This window comes from Aulostomus chinensis, chromosome 23 (assembly GCF_037954235.1).
Source record: "Aulostomus chinensis isolate RoL2024-O1b breed Wild chromosome 23, RoL_Achi_v1.0, whole genome shotgun sequence".
Classification (NCBI taxonomy): Eukaryota; Metazoa; Chordata; class Actinopteri; order Syngnathiformes; family Aulostomidae; genus Aulostomus; species Aulostomus chinensis.
Window position 1 is genome coordinate 15,037,850 of NC_141342.1, and position 19,895 is coordinate 15,057,744.

Below are 19,895 nucleotides of genomic sequence, written 5' to 3' on the forward strand. Positions count from 1 at the left end.
ATCTGCAACCAAGTGTTGTCATATAATTATCACAAATTATATTATGCTAAGCACTTGGATCACAGCTTAATAACTTCTCCAAATACTTCATGTTCCTGGATGGCACATTTGTGAATTTGTGGAGTTTTTGAAAGTAAAGTCTGACCTTAGCGCTTGCAGCTCGCTCTGTTGGCCATCTGAGCTGAATATCAGTGTTGTTTAGCCGTGCTGGAAGTAGACAGCTGAGGATGCCAGAGTCTGGGCAGGACTATTTATTCCTCAGATGACTCTGACAGAAGCCAGGCTGCTTCTGTTGTGTCAACTTCAACTACAGAACCACAGCAGTGTTGTCAGTTCTAGCAGGGTAAGCAGTAGTGTGAGGTAGTTTGGACAAACATGTCGTTATGATGCAGACACACACACCATCACGCACATACTGGTGTAGAAAAGTGTTAAATATTACAGTTAAATAAGCATTATATCTGACGCAGCGCTAACTCGCATTAGCATGTTGCTAACATCATATCCTGGAGTTCTTGATGGGAGCCAAACTGATGCGTGGTTGCTAGTGGGGTGTGTGTGTGTGTGTGTGTGTGTGTGTGTGTGTGTGTGTGAGGGGGGGGGGCTGGTGCTGGGGGGTTGTCATCAGCAAGCAACTGTTCATAGCTTTGCTGCCTTCCCCTCCTGCTCTTTTCCCTTCTGTTATCTCAACTGTGGCTTTTATATTTGTCGGCTTGAACGTGCAGCTCAGTTTTTCAGCCTGGACCGAGTTTACGTTCTTTCCTGTCGCAGTCTTTCTCTACATTTAAGAAAAGCTGAAACTCTTCTGTGGCAAAAACCCAAATATGTCATTCCCTTTTCTGGAAGGTGTTTTTTTCTGACTTCTGACCCCCCCCCCCCCCCCCCCCCCACACACACACACACACACACCACCTCCACCACCACCACCACCATGTTTGATTAAATAATCAGACTTTTTAGCATAATCCTGCAGACACACAGACAAGCAAACGCCACAGAAAACATGACCTCCTCGCCGCCAAATCTTACCAACTTAGCTTCTTTAATGAAAGTAAAAAGGGAAATCATGATGCATGATTTTTGCCTTTTTAATGGCGTATACAACAAACACCACCCTCTTCATTTGAGCGTGAGTGCAAGTTGGCAATCCAGGTCATTTGTTAGGGCTGATATCAGTACAAAATGTCATACTGGTAAACATGTACAAGAATCAAATGTTTTCAAGCAATCACATCAAGCTTCCTCATCATATCACAGTTTCTGTCTAACGTACAGAATTTAAAACATACAAAGCTACAAACAGAAGATCTCGCTGGATTGGTCCTAAATTCTGCAGTCAACAAGTATTTCAGTGTTCATTATGAGTCCGAAACCAACATGTTTGGCAATTATTTTTTCAGGTTTTTACTTTTATAAATATTTTTGGAGAAGGATACCCCTCTTTGATTTCTGTTTGTATTTTAATATACCTAAAGCAAGAGTTGGAGCAGTTAGCTTTGCATAAAAACAGGATGCAAATGAATTTCTTCACTCAAGTGGAAGTCCCGGAGGTATCTCTCAAAGAAAAGACGAAAAGTAGGTTTTTACGTTTATTTCTTCATTGTAAAATCTGTTTCGAACTCGGCTGAAGCTGCGTTTCTCACTGAGTGGACTGACGGATGGTATTTATGTCCGTCCATTGAAGCTCCTGGATGATCCGTGCAGGCTTTTGTCCAGCTCTCGTAGTTGCTCCAGGAATCCAGCGTTGGGTGAGATGTTCCTGTTAGCGCTGACAGCTTTGATGGCCTCCGCTAGCGTCATGTTCTTGTGGATCATGAGGTAGGCCAGGACCAAGGTGGACGAGCGGCTGATACCCATGACACAGTGGACGAAAACTTTTCCTAGCGATCAGCAGAAAGCGTGGATCAGCTCAGCCTTCCTCAACAAGCTCCGTGACTCTTATTTACAACCGTGCAACAACTGGATTATTGTGGTGAACTTTATTCTGTCTAATTTGTTACCCCTTTGTGGATTAAACGTCGTGCACATCACAGTGAGGAGTACTTCTAACTCCTGACTAAAAGTTTTCAACAATGTCGCATCAAATGTTTCTACACACGGTAATCCCTGGTTCCTTATCGGGCCTGAGGATTAGGGCGCACAGGAGCGCGTAATTGAACTGTCTTGGCGTCTGTGTATTTCTGCGGGGGATTACTGTTGGCCCCGCCACACACTGGAGCCCCTGATCAGCCAGCATGTGAAGGAAGAGGCTTCATCTTATTACTGTCATGTCAGATACTGACTTCACTTTGCATAACAGGCCAGGCAGGCACAGGCCACAAACATAATTGTGTAATTTCCATGTCCAATGAAAGTGTTGCTTACAAATTACCAGGGCAATCCATTTAAAACCAATTTTCCCGGCCAAGGTCTGAGCCTATGAGACGATTACCATGGGGGGGTGGGGAGATATTAGCTTGATATTATGTTTAGTGATTGATTTGCATTTTAATGACTAATACAACCGCTGTAATGGGAAATGACTGACACACGTTTTTCTACCTCGCCTCGTAGAAAAAGATGTCTTCCTCGTGTTAACGTGTCGAAATTTCAGCGAGCTTCTCACCTGTGGGCGAGATCAAAGCGTTCCTGATGAAATCGGCCGCTGGGTAAAAGAAGGGGGTCAAGTTAAAGGATGGCATGTCGAAAGCTTCAACGCCATGATAAGTGATTTTGGTGTCCCGGTAGAAGCTGGGCCCCGTGTTCACGTTGAACTTGCCATCAGCAGCATTGAGCACGTGGGTGATGTGGTGGGCCTGGAGGGTCCTCTTGTTTGTGGCTGCATATCTGAAGAGACAACGCATAGTTAGCTGTCAAAGACGAGGTTGTGTTGCTTCGGAACTGTTTCAAACTGTTATACTTGTGACATATTGAATTATAGGCAAGAAATTAATTGAAACATTTTCTATGTAGCACTTGGTCTCGTTAAAAAATATGTTACTGGTTGCCTTTTTTATATTTATGCTCGTATATTAGCGTGGACACAGAACAATAACACGCTAATTGGAGGCTAGCTTTGGCATTAACAGGAGTGTGTGTGCGTGTGTGTGTGTGTGTGTGTGTGTGTGTGTGTGTGTATCTGGCTCATCAAGTTCATTAATATGCAACATTGTTTATATGCTAATATTTACATCTCACATCCATTTAGATGTTAAATTCTATTAATCATAGGCACTTAAAGGGGTAGTTCCCCTAAAAATGAAGCTTCACCCATCATCTATTTACACTCATGCCAATGGAAAGTGGAAAGAATTTTTTAAATCCACAAAACACCGTTGGAGTTTCAGAATAAAAGACGTTGCAGTAACCTTGCCATACATTGGAAGTGAAGGGAGACCAATTTCAAACAATTTCAATTTCAATTTCAAATTTTTCAAATGTAAAAAAAGTACATAGTAAAACCATTAAATATCTCCATGCTGCTCATCTAAAGTAATCCAAGTATTGTGAAGCCTGAGCATGCCAATTTTTTTTTATAAAAACATCACCTATGCCAGACTTTACATTTTTGGGTGAACTGTCCCTTTAATATTATGAATACAATTGTGGGTTTTTTTTCACTTTATCTTTCCACAAAACAACTTTGTTACTCCAGTCTTACTTGTCTCCTATGTAGATCCCTGGCTGGACCTCATCCAGATGGTTGTTGGTCTCTCTCCTTGTCCACATCAGCCTCTGGAGCTCTGAAGCTGGGGGGGTCTCATACCTGTCGTCAGACCCCTGATCGAGCTTTGCTAAACAGCTGAGGCCTCTGGGCATGTCTGGATGCTCCGCTCTGCTCCGCTCCGGCTTTTAACCACCTGTCACAGTAACAGGTATGAATATGGTGAAAGCCACACGCCCACTTTTATTCACTAGCGCCTGGATGTCTAGACTGAGACATCGCCATCACTGACATCATCCAATCACAATGCTTCATCTAGCTTAGCAACCGCTCAGTGACTGACTGACTGATTGGCCTTAACTTAGGTTTTCCTGGTCTGAGCATCAACCTCGGGCGCTGTGGGAGAAACCAGTGGTTGTAGATGCATGTAGTCCTTTTTACTTGAATAGAAATAGAAATGCACAGATAAGAGAGTACTTCCTACTGAGCTTACTTAAGTATCAAAAGATTTGTGTATTATATCCTTTTGAAGTTGACCGCTTCAGATTTAAAATCATCCTCATCAAGTTGTGTGAAATGTTTCAGACAAAATCTTCATCTTCAAAGTAACTGGTAACTATCAAGGTTCAGATCAATGTAGTGCATTAAAATTACAAAGTTCCCTAAAAATATAAATACTCAAATAAAGTAGAGATACCTTGACATTGTACTTTAGCACAACACTTGAGTAAAAATACATATTCCACCATTTCAGATGAAAAGCAGCACATTTTACATTTTGCAACTAAAGAATTTGACACTTTTAGGACATTAAAATCATCAAAGTGGTGGGAAACAGCGTCAGATTTTACCCCGACTGCGAAATAATCCTGCTGTTTTCACGTTTACTGAAACGAATCATCTCAGGTCACGACGAGGGAGAAACGGTGTGGGATCAGAACGAGGGGTGCTAATTAAAACACGAGTCGTACAGGTTTGTAGCCTTTAAATATAGACTCTAATTATGACTGTAAATGCACTCCATAGTGGCACAGGAACACACAATTGTTGAATGACCTTATGATGCTCTCATTATTTTATCCACAGTTCAGTAGCTTGGTAGATTTTTTTTTTATCTCCAGAGATACAGAAAATTGGTATTCAAGGCCTGTAAACATCAGCTTTTCATTTCCTGCGGGCAAGTATAACCTGTGCATTTACAATTTATACTCTGGGGTCTAGAGACTTATACAATGCATATTGTATATATTAGCATCCATTTAGGCAGACGTGAGACTATGCTCCCGGCTTGGGGGGGTGGGTGGTGGTGGTGGTGGTGGGGGGGGGGTGGGGCATACAAGGGATGTGTATGCATTGTTACAGTAAAGAAACCAATGGCAGATCTGCTTCGTATTTGCATTGTCGGAGGTATAATATGGCGTCGGGTTCGCTGTGTCCTCAGGGACGAGTCATTTAAAGCAAATCTGTTTCACTGACCTTTTGTTATAAGCTGCTGTGGCAAATGAAAGTTCACTCAAACATCATGATGGCGTTATCCATCCTGCAACTTCACGGATGCATACACGTGTGAATGCATTAAAAAAAAGGAGAAGAAGAAGAAGAAGAAGAAGAAGAAGAAGAAGAAGGAAAAGCTAGCATCGGACCCAACATGTGTGGGTCTGGAAAGCAGTGTGTACAACATGTACCTGGAGGCTCCTCTTTCTCCTCATTGATCCATAAGTACAAGCCTTCCCTCCCTCCCACAGTTGGGGTAGAGAACTGATTTCCCTGGTGCACATGTTGAGCTGCAGCGCTGCTTTTCAGAGCCTCCCCCTTAGGCTAACCTGTCTTTCCTGCTCTACTTCTGTGTAATTAAAGATGCTATGTATGGGAAAGTGCCCATGGTTAACATGGAGGGCAAATAAAAATGGCTTTTTTATCGCCTCCAGGCTTCTACTTGGTGGGTTTTATGAATTACACTCCTCTCTTTAGCCTTTCAGATGTGCTTTGTCTGCATTTGTCTGGAAAAATTAATGTAAAAGAGAGAGCGTAGTGATCCATCAGTTATCTTCAACATGTTTACCTCCCAAACAGTATTACAATGATTCTGTAGCCAGGTTTAAAACAAAGTACACATATGAAATATATAGAATCTTAGTAACAGGCTGTTAGTATACACTTGCCTTGGCCGGAAACGTTGCTTTCCAGGTCTCAATGTATAAGAGCTACATGTAGGTCGACAGCGGGAGTGTCTGTGTTCTCCTTGGTAATCTACCCTGCAACCTTTTTTGCTATTTTAACATCTGAATCTGGGCCCAAAATAATTCTGGCATCATCTTCAGCATTCCTTAAAGGTTATCCGAGCTACCAGCACAGGAGGGAGGAAAGGACACGGCTTTTTCAACAGCTGCTGTGCTCAGAGTCTGGCACCATTTTTTTGAGATTCTTCTTTCCAGCATTTCTGGTTTGTTGTTGTTGTTGTTGTTGTTGTTGTTGTTGTTGTTGTTGTTGTTGTTGTTTTTAGTTTATGTTTTCTTTATTCACTCAGTGGGCGCAGAAAACTGAAGGACATATTCAACGTCAACTAAAGCATAAAATAAACAGCTGCAGGAAGATGAACACATTTCTAGAAACAATTCTTTTCTTTTTATCGTGGAGATAAAATGCAAAAAACTGTAGTATTTCTCTTGTAGCTGTTTCCCCATCAGGATATTTTCAGACATTCAGTGTTCATTTAAGTGTTTCTAGCGCAAATTCCTGTGTGTGTTTGCAGGAAATTGCCTGGGAAATCACTGCTTTCAAGTATTAGATACATGTGTGTGTTTGACACAACTAATATTCCCAAAAATGTTTTCATGGACAGTTTAAAAGAAAAGAGAAGAGAAAAAAAAAGCATTTTGGATGTGCAGTTGTGATCAAATCAACCAACTTGGCAGACACAGCAAAGACATTTCACACAGCGAAGACAGAAGTCGGAAAATCAGCTGTAGATTTATTACTGTCTTGACTTTGAGTGTCTTCTGAGACGCAAATTCACATTTTTTTTCAACAGGATATTTGGTCCGTTCTGCTGTAATATGAAGTGAAGGGCTGAGAAACACACAGGCAACTGGCAAAAAATAAGAGGCAAAAGACAAAATGTGTCTGATATAACGAGTCAAAACAAATCTGACGATCACATCATCATTACTTTTGTTTACTTCACACAGTTTGTGTTTGATCTGCAATCATTTGCATCTTATATAACATAAAGAAAACAAGATCAATGCCCAGAAATTAAGTGTTACTGACCAGACGAGAAAACCCAAATCTGATTTCAACAAACCAGATCCAAACCACCTTTGTAGCTGGTTTGAAATCGTATTTCTAAGTCGGGATGCTTGAATATGGTTTCCAGGTGACTTCCGTATCCCACGAAGCTAAAACGGCGGAAGTGCGCGAAAACAAGCTAACGTGATTCCGTGTAGCTAAGTTAAATTAGCTTAAACATCACAACAGCGCGTGCACAAACACAAAGAACGGAAAATGGAAGAATAGAAAAAGCTGAAGTTCCGTAAGACTGCAGGGCTGTGGGAGATTTGGTGGTTACGTCACGGTTACTGGGCCAAAACTGAAAAAAAAAATCAGCTGGTTTGAACCTAAAATCAACGGTTTCATGTCTCCACCACCGTAGTACTCCTTCTGCTGAGGTGTGTATGCAGAATCATGTATTTAGTCACGTCGCTGTAGTGTTAGCATTTTAATTAGCAAATATTTAGCTTGAAGCATTGCATTTCTCGTCTAACATTAACGACCGGAAGGCGATCAGAGTCTTAAAAATAGTTTATAAAAGTGCTAAAAATGGAAGTGAGTTATGAGTGAGTGTCATTAATTCAAGATTCTGAGTCGTCCTGAACATACAAAACATGTCTGAACCACATTTCAGGACAGTCAATAACCGTCAAGGCATTTCACCCTGAGCCACAAACATCTCTGAATTACAAAATCTGACAGGTTTTCTTTTTCCTGTTCAACTGCAGATCCAGATCCAGCAGCAATGCCAGGAAATTCCTGTTGGGGTAGATGGCTCTCTTCTGGATCAATCTCTGTAAAGCCTGTTTGAGCGGGAGTTGATGGTAGATCATGAGGTACGCTAACACCAAGGTTGATGACCGGCTCATTCCCATGATGCAGTGCACCAGAACTTTCCCTGAAGAACAGACAAGGAAGATGTGGGCCTCAGTCTTATTAGTGAGTGGGATTAGTGAGAGCAGAGGCCTTATTAATATCATACATGACTGCCCGTCTCACTCGGCGGTCTTTCTTTTTTACTGCTGTGAGCTAAAAATAGTTCCCACAATTCATTGCCTTTGTTCATTTAAGGGTCTTTTTTGCCAGACGGAGCCTGACTGTCTCTTTAATCCCAACATCATCCTCTGCTTGATTCCTCCATGGTCACATATAGACTTAAATTCTGCAAGGTAAGACTTTATTAGAACCGAAAAGATGCTTATAATTCGTGCTATGTTGAGGTTTATATAATAATATATATGTGAGTTTATAAGAGATGTCATGACATGGGGGAAAAAGAAGTCTTGAGCATTCTTACCATCAGGTGACTTCAGACCTTTATGAATGAAATCGGCTGCAGGCTGGAAGTAAATATCCAGATCAAAGTGTGTGGAGTCGTCTGCTGGAATGCCAAAATACTCAATGTCGTTGCCATAAAAGCTTTGGTTCCCTATGCTGCCTTGCTTGGAGTGAGCAGCGTTTAAAACATGAGTTATACCTAATTTCTGCAAGGTGGTCTTGGTTTGGGCTACTGCCCTAAGCAAGACAAAGAGACAGAAAAAGCTTCAGAGCACAATACTGTAACAGATTTCACATTTCACTGCAGGAAGCATGTCATACTTACACATTCCCTATGTATATCTTTGGCCAGACCTCGTCTATTTGATGTAGGTGCAGTTTACACGAGTCCAAAATCTGCTGCAGTTCCTTCATAGTCGGATATTCTTTTCTCTTCCCTTTCAACGATGACATTTTAACTCTAAATGAAATCCTCCTTCCGTCTTGGATCGATTGCGGGCCCAAATGTTTGTTGTATTAAAGCGGTTCCAGTCTACTCCGGCTTCAGGATGATCTGTACAAGCAGGTGTTTATCTGCCGTCACTGGACAGTTACCCAATTTAGTGCTTAACCTAGCGTGTAGTCTTACTCGTGCAGAAGGCAGAACAACAAACACAGGCTCTGCTTTTCACATCGCGGTGGGACTTTGATTTAATAAGCCTCAAACAGAGATGAATCCTCGCACAAAGCAGCGATAATTGGGTGTAATTATGGGCAAATGTTTAAGTAGATTGCTTCTACCGGATCAGAGGGAGCTCAGTGTAATGCAGCATTTATAGAACAACAGTTAGTTATCTGCTCCAGCATGACTAGTTTGGTAAAGAGCTCCAGCATCCTCCTGTTATGTTGCAGGTCAATCATTTAGGAATTAAAACAAAAATAAAACTAATCTTCCTCTCCTGCTATGAACACGGCCGTGAATGCCAATGGAACATGTGGATGTAACCGATCGATGAATGTCTGCGGGTCATTTTGACCTGGAGACAGTTATTGATTGATTATTTTAAGTGCTGCTTCTGTTTATTGATGAATCAAGTCAGTGTGTGTGTGTGTGTGTGTGTGTGTGTGTGTGTGTGTGTGTGTGTGTGTGTGTGTGTGTGTGTGTGTGTGTGAGCAAATCCCACTTGGGTAAAGAGTGTGTTCCTGAGTGTGAGGATGTTTGGGAACGTCTTTTTTTTTAAAGTCACTTTCTAATTAATTCCAGATGATTCATCAGGCTTCATCTTTTTTTGTTGTTGTTCTTGCAGAGCATCTGGAAACTCAGATGTTTTTGGTGATTTAAAGCACCGGTATTTCACAAAAGAACCTGGTTTAATCTGTCATAGTCATTTGTCACCTGCATCGCAGCAAAGCCAAATCAGATTATTGGGATTCAAAGATAATCAGACAAAATCACGGGTTTTTTGTTCTTTTTTTTCCCCAGCAATTGACTCCATGATATAAAAATGCCCAGACAACGACTGGAACAATGAAATGTCTTGGGACTAAAAAGAGAGAAAAAAAACAAAACTCTTGCAGTTAATCTGTGGCGGACAGACGGTTTACTACAAGACCAACTGAGAAAATTGGTCTGCTTTTTAAATTTTTAATGCAATTCTCCCTATTTAGCATTTACAGGCAGTAATTGGATGCCCAAGTAGAGCAAACACTCATGTAGCATGAGCGAATACCTGAAGTGTGTATTAATACGTTGACATTAATATTAATACGTTAATACTTAAATAAACCTCCAATATCCTCTTTGAAGGGTTCTAACACTCTGCCTTCCCTCCTTCCTTCCTTTGATTTTCGTCTTGCCATTGTGATGCAGTGTGGAACTTCCTGCAGTGAAATATGGTCTGTAAAATGCTTCAGAAGTTGCAGTACCACTACTGCTTCTACCAATTCTACTACTACTACTACTACTACTGCCACTACTATTATAACACACAAATTTGAGACATCTTTAAGTAAATGCTCGCAGAAAATCTAAAATACAAGGGGCCTTTGTAATACTGAAATGTACACAGTTTTTCCAATTTGTTGATTTAATTTTTGTTTGCAGTTACTGCTTCATTTATATGCTTTTGAGTTAAGTGTCTTTTTTTTAACAAAAATCCTTCATAGACGAGTGTAAAACGATTTTATTGGGGGCATGCCAATAACATGAATTAACAGATTCAAATGTGATAGCATTTGTCGTAGTTCCAGTGAATGCAGAAAAAGAAAAAAGTTCTATCAAAATTCAGAGGAAACATGCAAAGACATGAAAATTTAATGCACCTTCTTTCCTTCTTCACATGAGCCGAGGTTGAATAAGCTGATCTCATATCCAGTGTGAAAAATGAAGTTTACCCAAGGGACGAGTTAAGTACACTGATCTCATATTAATATCAGGGTCAATATCCCGTGAAACTTAGTGTGATTCACATCAAGCACGTCACAAGTGTCAGGGAAATGACACTTGATTCAAAACAGCTCTTGAAAGCAACTGGAGAGAAAGAACAGCGTCTCCCTCCCCTGGCGGCCTCTGAATCCTTGGTTTGTTTTGGTGGATAAGAGGTTCTGTCGCAATTCATCTGCTGGGAAGTCATCGTGCCTTTTGCAATATTAAATCCAAAGCCCGGAGCTGCTTGAGAAATCCTCTGTTTGGGAAAATCCACCTTCGCTCTTTGACCTTATCAATGGCCTCCAGGAGGGTGAAGTGTTGGTGGATCATTAAATATGCCAGGACGAGCGATGCAGACCTGCTCACTCCTACAGCACAGTGGACGAACACCCGGGCTGGTGTGGGAAAAAAAAGAAGAAGAAGATTACATTTGACCCAAAACACACTGTGAATGACAAAAAAATAATTGATATTCAATGAAAATTTACCACCAGCCGTGCTAAGTGCATTCTGAATAAACTCGGCGGAGGGAAAGAAATAGGGAGAGAGGTCAAATGATGGTGAGTCGTCTGCCGCTACTCCATAATAATCAACAGAAGATCCATAGAAGTCATGACTCCCCTGACAGTACATCCTCCCGTGAGCTGCATTCACAACATGAGTGATTCCCAGCTTCCACAGGCTGTAGCGATCATTGGCTACCGACCTGCACACCAAGAAAGGCTCAATCTCAAACATGAGGAAATACAATCAAATATACATCTGACATGATGCTAAAATACTTACATGTCGCCAATGAATAAATTAGGCCAAACTTCATCCACATGATTGCCGAACCGTTTTCCTCCATACAAAACTTTAACCAAATCTTTCACAGACGGAGTGGCAGGAGCTTCCTCCAGATTATCCTTTTCAAACATTTGAAAGATTTCTTCTTCTTTCCTTCAAACTTAAGGCCAAACTGACACTGACAGGTGTTGGTCTAAAATTAAACTGCGACCCATATTCTAAATGTTGTGCTTCTTGAGTTCAAAATCCCTCTATAGGAGAAACATTTATATTCAAACACATTTGCTTATTTTCTGGTCTTAAACACATTGATTTGATTTTTACCTTCAAAACGCAGAAAAATTCAACACGCTGCAGTACCAACTTTGTACCACAGAGTGTCGCTATTTTCAAGCAGCGCTCCCTATGTAATTGAATTTACGTGCGCAGCTTTTCTACACATTACCCCCCTGTGTTATCAACAATGCTAGCAGGCGACAAGCCAGCGCGCAATGATTTCCAACGAGCTCCGTGTTATTACTGTCAACTGTACCAAGAGTTCTTCACATTCTTGTGAGATGCCAAATAGCTAGCTGGGCAGAAACGTGTCCACGTCGTCTCCTGTAACATCTCGGCCCGGGTGAGTGAACGGAAAGAGCGCCCGAATGTACTAAGCTAGCAAACGACCTGCTAGCTAACGTCAGGTAGAACTAAATTAGCCTCCTGTCCCGGGGAGTGTTGTGATAGACGAGATGATGATGATGCTCTCGTTTTCCAGGGGTGTGAGTGTACACAGTTTTTTTTTTTTTTTTTTTGTCCTTTTAGGAAGTTTGCCTTCTTCCTCGGAATTAGAATAAATAATATCAGTCAATGCTTTCACCCCTTTATAAGAGAGTATTGCGGGTAATTGCAGAGATAACGTTATTGTTTGAATTGAGTCAAGATAAGGTGACATTTTTCAGTTGTCACTGCCTCGTTAACGTTGATTCAAGCTGTTTAAATGCTCATAAACACCGTGATAATCTGGGTAGCAGACTTTCTGAGTAAGATTTTCATATATTTTAAATTTGATTCTAAAATGAACAATGTTATCCTCAATTTGCACAGGTTTTTTTTTTGTTTTTGTCAATTCTTACCTGTTTCTGTCAAGCACATCGGTTACGTTTTAATTTCCCAAACTGACTAAAGTTTAGATTTTTTCCATTTTTAAGGGTGAATGCGAGCCCTCAGTATAGTTCATCTAGCATTATGTCTTCTGATCTGATCTCTATAATGATCTACAAACAACTCTAGATGTTGTAATCGGGCTTTCAATCCTACGATTTTTTAAAAATTCGTACACAGTGGGACTTTTTAAGACTAAATCAAGGCCTGAGTAAGTCCTTTAGTGTGTATGAATTTCAGAAATGAGGAGCATTGACATTAGCAAATGACAAAAATTCAGGATTTGAGAAGAAGAATGAAAAAATGACTTATTAGGTTTTAGTTCCCTTAACCAACAAAACCCCTTAACCAAATGCCTCCTTTTCAGGAATATGTTCTTCTTAAAACCAAGTTACATTTAGTTGTAAATGTCTCCTTAGATAAGTAATGATGGGATATCAGATCAGGAATAGAGGAACTGTGTTTTGATACACAGATATCAGATAACCAAAGTTTGGTCTTAGATCTAAGTTGGCAAATTTGAAAAGACATTCATTTGAAGGACTCACAAGGATAAGTGTTTTGAGTGGAAATATTCCAGGCCCTTGATACCTCCATCATGTGGTATTAATGTTCAATAACATAAACAGTTGCTCCTCCCTTGAGAGGGTAACTGGATTTATTAATGTTGACTATCTTTGTAATCTGCAAAGGCAGATAAACAAGAGGAAAGCACGTTACTTCTGGTAAAAGCTTGCTCAACTTTGTAGAGGGTCATTGGGTTCCAGAGATGTCACAATTTTGTTATAGACTTGTATGTCTCAATGCTGTTAAGCTGCAAAGTTGCTGATTTTTGATGGAGTCTGTTTCCACTGGATGATTGGGAAATAGTTAGGAATCTTCAACCTTTGTGACTCCAGGGCTATTCTGTTTTATTTGGTAAAATTCTTTTTAAGGTATCTTTAAAAAGATTCCCAGATCTTTGATAATAAAGGCTCACAGATGGACCAACAAGTGTTTCCAGGGTTACACTCTGATGTATGGCCTTTCTTTAACCCCACCCCTCTCCTGGTTGTCATGCCTTTCACATGTGGCTAGTTTGGAGTGGAGTGAAATTTGAGGCTGATAAGAACTTCCAATTCTAGTTATCTGCACCTTTTTAAAACACTTGGTGTGCATCAGACTTCTGCTTTATGTAAGTATTCAGTAATCAGAAGGTTACAGGTTCAGTCCCAGCCTCTAGAGGCTGTTTCATGTGTCCCTGGGGAAGACACTGCAAGGCAGACTTCGCCACGAGTGTAATAATCTGTGTGTGAATTGGTAACAAACACTGTGTTTTGATTGATTTGAGTACTGCTAAAGCAGTAGGTCGTTGATGTTGTTCATCACCAACTTTGTGGTCGAGTAAAGTTGTTTAGTATCTATGTGGCAGACATGGTGTGTACTGCTGATTCAGTGGGAATTAATATTCGACTTCCCAAGATTCTCTGGTTGGTGAGGAAGTCAATAAGGAACTGATACTGATTATAGCGGAGAACTCTTATGTTTCTGTTCTTTTGCAGCTTTCAGAGTGAGGAGGAAATGACCCAACTGAGTGTCCGTCGCTGGACGCCCAAACACGTGGCCAAGTGGTTAAAGGAAGAGGGTTTCTGTGACTATGTGGACCTGCTGTGCTATAAGCACCGACTGGACGGCACCAGTCTGCTTGCCCTCAGCGAGTATGACCTCCGCTCACCACCTCTGGAGCTCAAGGTGCTGGGAGACATCAAGCGGTTGATGGTGTCCATCCGTAAGCTCCAGAAACAGAACATGGACGTGTTAGAGGAGCTGGGTCTTCCCTTTGACGGCCACTCTCCGACAGGCTCTGGAGGCAGTTTAGACTGGCTGTGTAACGGAGACCCAGGCAGAGATTGTGACAGCACTGACACGGCCCCTGTGGGAGAGGAGTACCACCAGTACACTAATGGGAAGTACAAGCAGCAGACACGGCGCCTGGATCCTGAGTACTGGAAGACGGTGCTAAGCTCCATTTACGTAGTGTTTGTGTTTGGGTTCACATCCTTCGTCATGGTCATCGTGCATGAGAGGGTGCCTGACATGCGCACGTACCCTCCACTGCCAGATATTTTCCTAGACAGGTGAGTTTATGAGCCCAGTTTAGTGTTAAGACTCTGTTAAGCCTTATTTTTCTGACCTGTAAAACAACAAAAACATTACTTAGCTGAAAAGCCCTGGAGAGAGATTGAAACAAAAAACCCCTTTTATCAGCTGGCAGAACATCACAGCAGATGCTGGACATTACAATCGGCCTCCTTCCATGTTTCTATTATTGTCCTCACATGTTCCTGATGGGGTGATCTGGTTCAGAGAAATCTTTGAGAGTCTTTTAAAGTGACCTACTTATTATTTGGAGCATTGTTATGACCAGCTTGGAGCTGTTCATGGAATGTCTTTGAGTATTCTGGGAATTGATTTTGGGGAAATGCCTTTTGTGTGTTTGGGGAAACGTGTTGAGGCAGGCTGTCAGGGCTGGTTCCAGATGTCCCAAAGATAATCTCGTGGGTTTTTTTTGTGTAGAAAACAAGGTGCATATTTTCAGGCAGTGTTGGAACAAGAGGCAAACATGACATATATAAGCAGCCTCTCGAATCCAAACAGTCAACCAAGAATTTAAGTATATAAAGAAAGTAGATCCTGCAAATACTCAAAGTGTTAGCTTGATAAATCATGAGGAGATTAAACATTTGATGACTAACTGATCAGTAACTTCAGCACGTAATCCCCTTTTCCCCCAACAGCGTACCTAGAATACCATGGGCGTTTGCCATGGCTGAAGCAAGTGGCGTCATCCTGTGTAACATCTGGCTGCTGGTTCTGCTCCTGCATAAACACAGGTACAGTCGTCTTTCCCATCGGTGTATGACACAGAGGATATCATGTCCATCAAATATGCACAGTGTGTCCCTTGAAGTTATACAGTACCTCACCCAAAAAGTGTATCTTACCTTTCAAATACTCAGAAATGGAAGTCTTAAAAACGAATGAACAGTAACCCTTCTGGTTTGATGCTCATTCACAGTAGCGCAGAGTGGGACCAGCTGGTGCATTCAGTTGAACCAACTCCTTCGCACTCCTCTACATATTTAAGTTCAAATGAAAGTGTGTGGATTGTTGAGTTTGTGGATAAAGAAGTAGCTTATACTGGATGAAGCGTTTGATAGTCCTTAAACGGATGTTTTTTGGCAGTTTTATTGTCGTCAGCCATCAGTTGCCAGTAGCGTCAAGCTAAATATACATGACTGGTTCTTTCTGCACTCTGGAGTCTGTAAGAAGAAAAAAAAAATGCACAGAACGCATATTGGGGAGTACTTGAAAGGCAAAATACACTTTATGGGGTAAGCAGTGCTGTATGTTTGGACAATGGAAGACCCAGGATAAATGTCCTTGATGATTGTTAGGTCCATCCTTCTGCGCCGCATGTGCAGCCTCATGGGGACGGTGTTTATGTTGCGCTGCATCACCATGTTTGTCACCTCCCTGTCAGTACCAGGACAGCACCTACAGTGCTCTGGAAAGGTAACACATTGATCCATTTTTCATACGTGACATCTTTAACTTGTCATCTCTTCAACAGAGCAGCGTGTTAGCATCTTCTCTGCTGTGCCTCTAGATATACGGTGACATGTGGGCCAAGCTGCAGCGGGCTGTGGCCATCTGGAGTGGTTTCGGCATGACACTGACAGGAGTGCATACGTGCGGCGACTACATGTTCAGTGGTCACACTGTCGTCCTCACCATGCTCAACTTCTTTGTCACTGAATGTGAGTATTTCCTCTTCGATTGACCTCAGAACCTTTCTTCATGTTTGCTCCATCTTTTTTTGGGGGGGGGGGGTAAAAAGGCTAGCCAATACAAACTAATCATACATCAATTTAATCCTCAAAAAAAAAAAAAAAGCCAAGACTGCTACTTATACCATCCCCACTCCAATATCAAACGTTCCAACTGGGCAGATTTGCAGGCTTTGCTTTATATTCAGAGTTTAAATTCATTGTAGAGTGATAAGGGTATTTTTAAGGATTTAAAGAAATGTTTGTCTGCGAGGGGTTATGTTCAATTCAGAAATACATGTAATGTCTTTTTCCAGCAGTTTTGGAGATGGTCTTGGGTCATGATGGGCTTATTTAAATCTTCTTTGTTTGGTTAAACACTCTGAGTTCTTTTGAAACTGGCCCTGCGGCCTCGCTGACTATATAGACACAATGAGTTAAGGCATTTTCTAAAACCAGCTCTGGCCCACCGTTTAGGTTTGCCTTTTAATTTTTTGAATACCTTTAGGGCACTTAGCTTACATAACTGAGATAATGTTAGTTATTTGCTTAAAGACTTATGAGACATAAATTATAAGATAGGGTAGATGTTTAACATAGATGCTACCTTCAACTGTGACCTCAAAGAGGTAGTTTAAAAGCTTCTCAGTAGGCAGGAAGTAGAATGTTTTTGAACAGTCCATGAGCCCTCCTAAGACAACATTTTTTTTGGATGCACCCTCTGTTTTCAGTACGAAGACTCGAATAATCATTAAAAGGTCAGCAGGTGGTAGCTTTTGTCCACATTCATTGATGAAAGTCATGAGAACATTTGACCTGTTATTGAATGGTGTGACATAAGAAGGTTACTCATGAGGAAGACAGACCTGGAGGTGGTATTCCAGTTTGAAAACAGTGTGCCTTTGTTGCCACCTAAAGTTTGTCTTTGGTACTACAACTGAAGTTCAAACACCGGACAGAAAACCACCTTTTGATATGAGAATAGTCTTCATTTGAGTGGTGTCGTGAAAATGATCATTCATCACCTCAATCTGATTTCCAAACAGATACCCCACGAAGCTGGAACTTCATTCACACGTTGTCCTGGGTTCTCAATCTGTTTGGTATCTTCTTCATCCTGGCTGCACATGAACACTACTCCATCGACGTGTTCATTGCTTTCTACATTACCACTAGACTCTTTCTCTACTACCACACTCTAGCCAACACTCGGGCCTACCAGCAAAGTCGACGAGCTCGAATCTGGTTCCCCATGTTCTCTTTCTTTGAGTGCAATGTCAACGGGCCTGTGCCCAATGAGTACTGCTGGCCCTTCTCTAGACCTGCTGTGATGAGGAGGCTGATCGGATAATGATCAGCACCGCTGCTGTCAGACAATTTTTAGGCCAGTGCTGTTTTGTCTGCTTTGTCAAGTTGCCAACTGAGGCAGTGTGTGTGTGATATTCTCATCAACAAAGATGACTGATGTGATCCTGTCAGTGCCAAGTCCTGCTGGGAAACACCGAGCCCTACCGTCTTGTATTTTTAGAGCTCTTCGCCTGCTTCCCATGTCACCGTTTTGAGCTGGAGTAAAGAAAACCCTGCCTGCAGTGTTTCTTAAATGCTTTGTTATCCTCCTTGTTGCTTGATTAAAAAAAAGAAAAGAAAAGAAAAGTAAAGAACACAATGGGGATGCATCACATTTGCTTAGATTTTTCTAAAGGGATATTGTTCCACTTAGCATCACTGCTTTTTTTCAGTACCTCCAGACTTAAAGGTACATGAAAATTACTTTGGAAATGTGTTTATTTGCTACCCTCTCAAGAGCCAGATCAGAGGATAGATGAGGAAGAAGGGACACACAATGACAATGAAAAATTGCTGCTAATTAGCTTTAACACAGTTAACGATATTGGATGGGAAGTGTTAGCATACCTCCATCAAATGTCATCCAATTCATTTTTTTCCAAAGGGGCCTTAGTTTGCCTTAATAGAAATGGGATTTATATTTAACATTTGTCATGAAATCATATAAAATTACAAGATATTTTAATTTTAGAATCAGGTGCATAGTCTGAACCTATTCATCACCTGAAAACTCTGCTAAACAAAACTTTTGTCGGGCAACTGCCCCTCGTAATCACGTCTAAGGAGATCTGGATGATTGTTTCTGGACAAACCAAGATCCTGAAGCTTATTTGATAACTTGACTGCGGTATGCTAACACTTCCAACTCACTGCCATACATTGAGCAAACTAACTAGCGGTGAGCTGGCATCTGTTGATCTCAGCTCCCTAATTCACTCACAGAGGAGAGAAGGTTAGCCATCTTCCGGTCTGGCCCTGTGGAGGATAACATGCAAAAATATATTCTCCAAAAGGTCGGTGTGTTCCTTTAAAACCGTGTCGGCGAGGAGCATTTAGATTGCACGACAGGATCAAAATTCTCAGGCAGCAATATAATCCTGTAGAGCAGGTTACCATTTCCAGTGTGATTCCAACAATATCAAACCTTCGTCACAGTCATGTCAAGGTTTAGATTCTTGAATGTTTTGTTTCAGCTTCAGTTTATAATTTATCCCAATAAAACTATGGGCCAATGTTAAAGCAATACATAAAGGATTTGCATTACTCTTGCTACATGGCAATATATTGATTCCCATGTTGAGAAGCAGATCTTCAACAGTATTGTTAAAGTCTTTTTTTTATAGCTCAAAGTAAGATTAAACTTTATTGTGGCTCATTATATTATATAAGCTATAACATGCCCCTTTATTTATGTTAACACAGCTTGCCTTTCCCTTGCAGTACCTGTAATGACAAATATAGAAAGAAATCAGCCAAAAATGTGTAGCTGTCTTAAATATGATTCAATTTGCCAATTACCTTGATTTGTACTACATGTGTAGAATTTTTATTTTTTTTTTCATATTTACTGTTGCATAGCTGTGTAGTGCTTTTTCATTCACGGCAGTGCAAATGCTCACACTAATGTACAATTTGAGTTTTCCCGGATAATTGAATATTCTGACTTTAATCTTTAGGAATAGTTTGTAATGGGATCTTTAAGTTTGTATGTGTTTGTTTGTATTAATTTATTTCATTTTGTAAATGTCAATAGGTATTTTTATATTCTGTGTAGAGTTAAAGCAACATGCACATGGTGAAAATGTTTACAGTTGCTCAAAACTATCTTTTGTTTAAAAGACAATGTGCTTTTTAATGTTGATTTCAGATTGGCCTCTTCATTTCATTGGTGGAAACTTGCCGCTGGTGTAGAAATGGTATTATAGATTTGGTGGTTCAAGCATGTGGGAAACGTGAGCATTTGGAAAGGAGTTCACAGGCTGCCACACATCTCCTCCCCCGGTAGTGAGGACGGCACGTTTATTTGCTCCGGCAAAGCCACATTACTTGTTACATGTCTCATTAAAAAGCAAAAATTAAAGACTACTTTCTAATTCTTTTTCTCCACACACTGCACAAACCTATGAATTCAATCAACTTGAAGCAATTTCTTGAAGTATCGGAGGAACTAACCCACCCAATTCTGACACTACTTGTTCATAATTCCTCA

General features: G+C 41.0%; 4 protein-coding genes across 4 annotated transcripts; 1 reads left to right on the forward strand and 3 right to left on the reverse strand.

The window, feature by feature from the left end:
• Positions 1-1,155: 1,155 nt before the first annotated feature.
• Positions 1,156-3,835, reverse strand: LOC147239733 (dual specificity phosphatase 29). The gene is made up of 3 exons (XM_086196213.1): positions 3,641-3,835; positions 2,606-2,826; positions 1,156-1,880 (listed from the first exon to the last, which is right to left on the reverse strand). The coding sequence occupies exons 1-3, from the start codon at positions 3,796-3,798 to the stop codon at positions 1,666-1,668; spliced, it is 594 nt and encodes a 197-aa protein (XP_086052339.1). The 5' UTR covers positions 3,799-3,835; the 3' UTR covers positions 1,156-1,665.
• Positions 3,836-6,650: 2,815 nt separating this feature from the next.
• LOC147239734 (dual specificity protein phosphatase 13A-like) lies at positions 6,651-8,716 on the reverse strand. The gene is made up of 3 exons (XM_086196214.1): positions 8,517-8,716; positions 8,211-8,428; positions 6,651-7,811 (listed from the first exon to the last, which is right to left on the reverse strand). The coding sequence occupies exons 1-3, from the start codon at positions 8,642-8,644 to the stop codon at positions 7,600-7,602; spliced, it is 558 nt and encodes a 185-aa protein (XP_086052340.1). The 5' UTR covers positions 8,645-8,716; the 3' UTR covers positions 6,651-7,599.
• Positions 8,717-10,413: 1,697 nt separating this feature from the next.
• LOC147239735 (dual specificity protein phosphatase 13A-like) lies at positions 10,414-12,159 on the reverse strand. The gene is made up of 3 exons (XM_086196215.1): positions 11,385-12,159; positions 11,087-11,304; positions 10,414-10,993 (listed from the first exon to the last, which is right to left on the reverse strand). The coding sequence occupies exons 1-3, from the start codon at positions 11,516-11,518 to the stop codon at positions 10,800-10,802; spliced, it is 546 nt and encodes a 181-aa protein (XP_086052341.1). The 5' UTR covers positions 11,519-12,159; the 3' UTR covers positions 10,414-10,799.
• On the forward strand, positions 11,844-19,750 carry samd8b (sterile alpha motif domain containing 8b). Its single transcript, XM_086196206.1, has 6 exons — positions 11,844-12,006; positions 14,072-14,647; positions 15,308-15,403; positions 15,968-16,085; positions 16,180-16,330; positions 17,386-19,750. Exons 2-6 carry the CDS (start codon positions 14,091-14,093, stop codon positions 17,688-17,690), a joined length of 1,227 nt encoding a protein of 408 aa, XP_086052332.1. The 5' UTR covers positions 11,844-12,006; positions 14,072-14,090; the 3' UTR covers positions 17,691-19,750.
• The last annotated feature ends 145 nt before the right edge of the window (positions 19,751-19,895 follow it).

What these genes read in the sequence shown, in the direction of transcription:
- LOC147239733 (XM_086196213.1), bottom strand. Translation starts at nt 3,798, where the DNA reads ATGCCCAGAGGCCTCAGCTGTTTAGCAAAGCTCGATCAGGGGTCTGAC. An exon ending in GGGATCTACATAGGAGACAA is followed by an intron (nt 2,827 to 3,640) that starts GTAAGACTGGAG and finishes TTGTCTCTTCAG; the next exon opens with ATATGCAGCCACAAACAAGA. An exon ending in CGCTTTGATCTCGCCCACAG is followed by an intron (nt 1,881 to 2,605) that starts GTGAGAAGCTCG and finishes GCTGATCGCTAG; the next exon opens with GAAAAGTTTTCGTCCACTGT.
- LOC147239734 (XM_086196214.1), bottom strand. Translation starts at nt 8,644, where the DNA reads ATGTCATCGTTGAAAGGGAAGAGAAAAGAATATCCGACTATGAAGGAA. An exon ending in AAGATATACATAGGGAATGT is followed by an intron (nt 8,429 to 8,516) that starts GTAAGTATGACA and finishes TGTCTTGCTTAG; the next exon opens with GGCAGTAGCCCAAACCAAGA. An exon ending in AGGTCTGAAGTCACCTGATG is followed by an intron (nt 7,812 to 8,210) that starts GTAAGAATGCTC and finishes TCTGTTCTTCAG; the next exon opens with GGAAAGTTCTGGTGCACTGC.
- LOC147239735 (XM_086196215.1), bottom strand. Translation starts at nt 11,518, where the DNA reads ATGTTTGAAAAGGATAATCTGGAGGAAGCTCCTGCCACTCCGTCTGTG. An exon ending in AATTTATTCATTGGCGACAT is followed by an intron (nt 11,305 to 11,384) that starts GTAAGTATTTTA and finishes CTTGGTGTGCAG; the next exon opens with GTCGGTAGCCAATGATCGCT. An exon ending in TGCACTTAGCACGGCTGGTG is followed by an intron (nt 10,994 to 11,086) that starts GTAAATTTTCAT and finishes TTCCCACACCAG; the next exon opens with CCCGGGTGTTCGTCCACTGT.
- samd8b (XM_086196206.1), top strand. Translation starts at nt 14,091, where the DNA reads ATGACCCAACTGAGTGTCCGTCGCTGGACGCCCAAACACGTGGCCAAG. An exon ending in CCAGATATTTTCCTAGACAG is followed by an intron (nt 14,648 to 15,307) that starts GTGAGTTTATGA and finishes TTCCCCCAACAG; the next exon opens with CGTACCTAGAATACCATGGG. An exon ending in CAACTTCTTTGTCACTGAAT is followed by an intron (nt 16,331 to 17,385) that starts GTGAGTATTTCC and finishes ATTTCCAAACAG; the next exon opens with ATACCCCACGAAGCTGGAAC.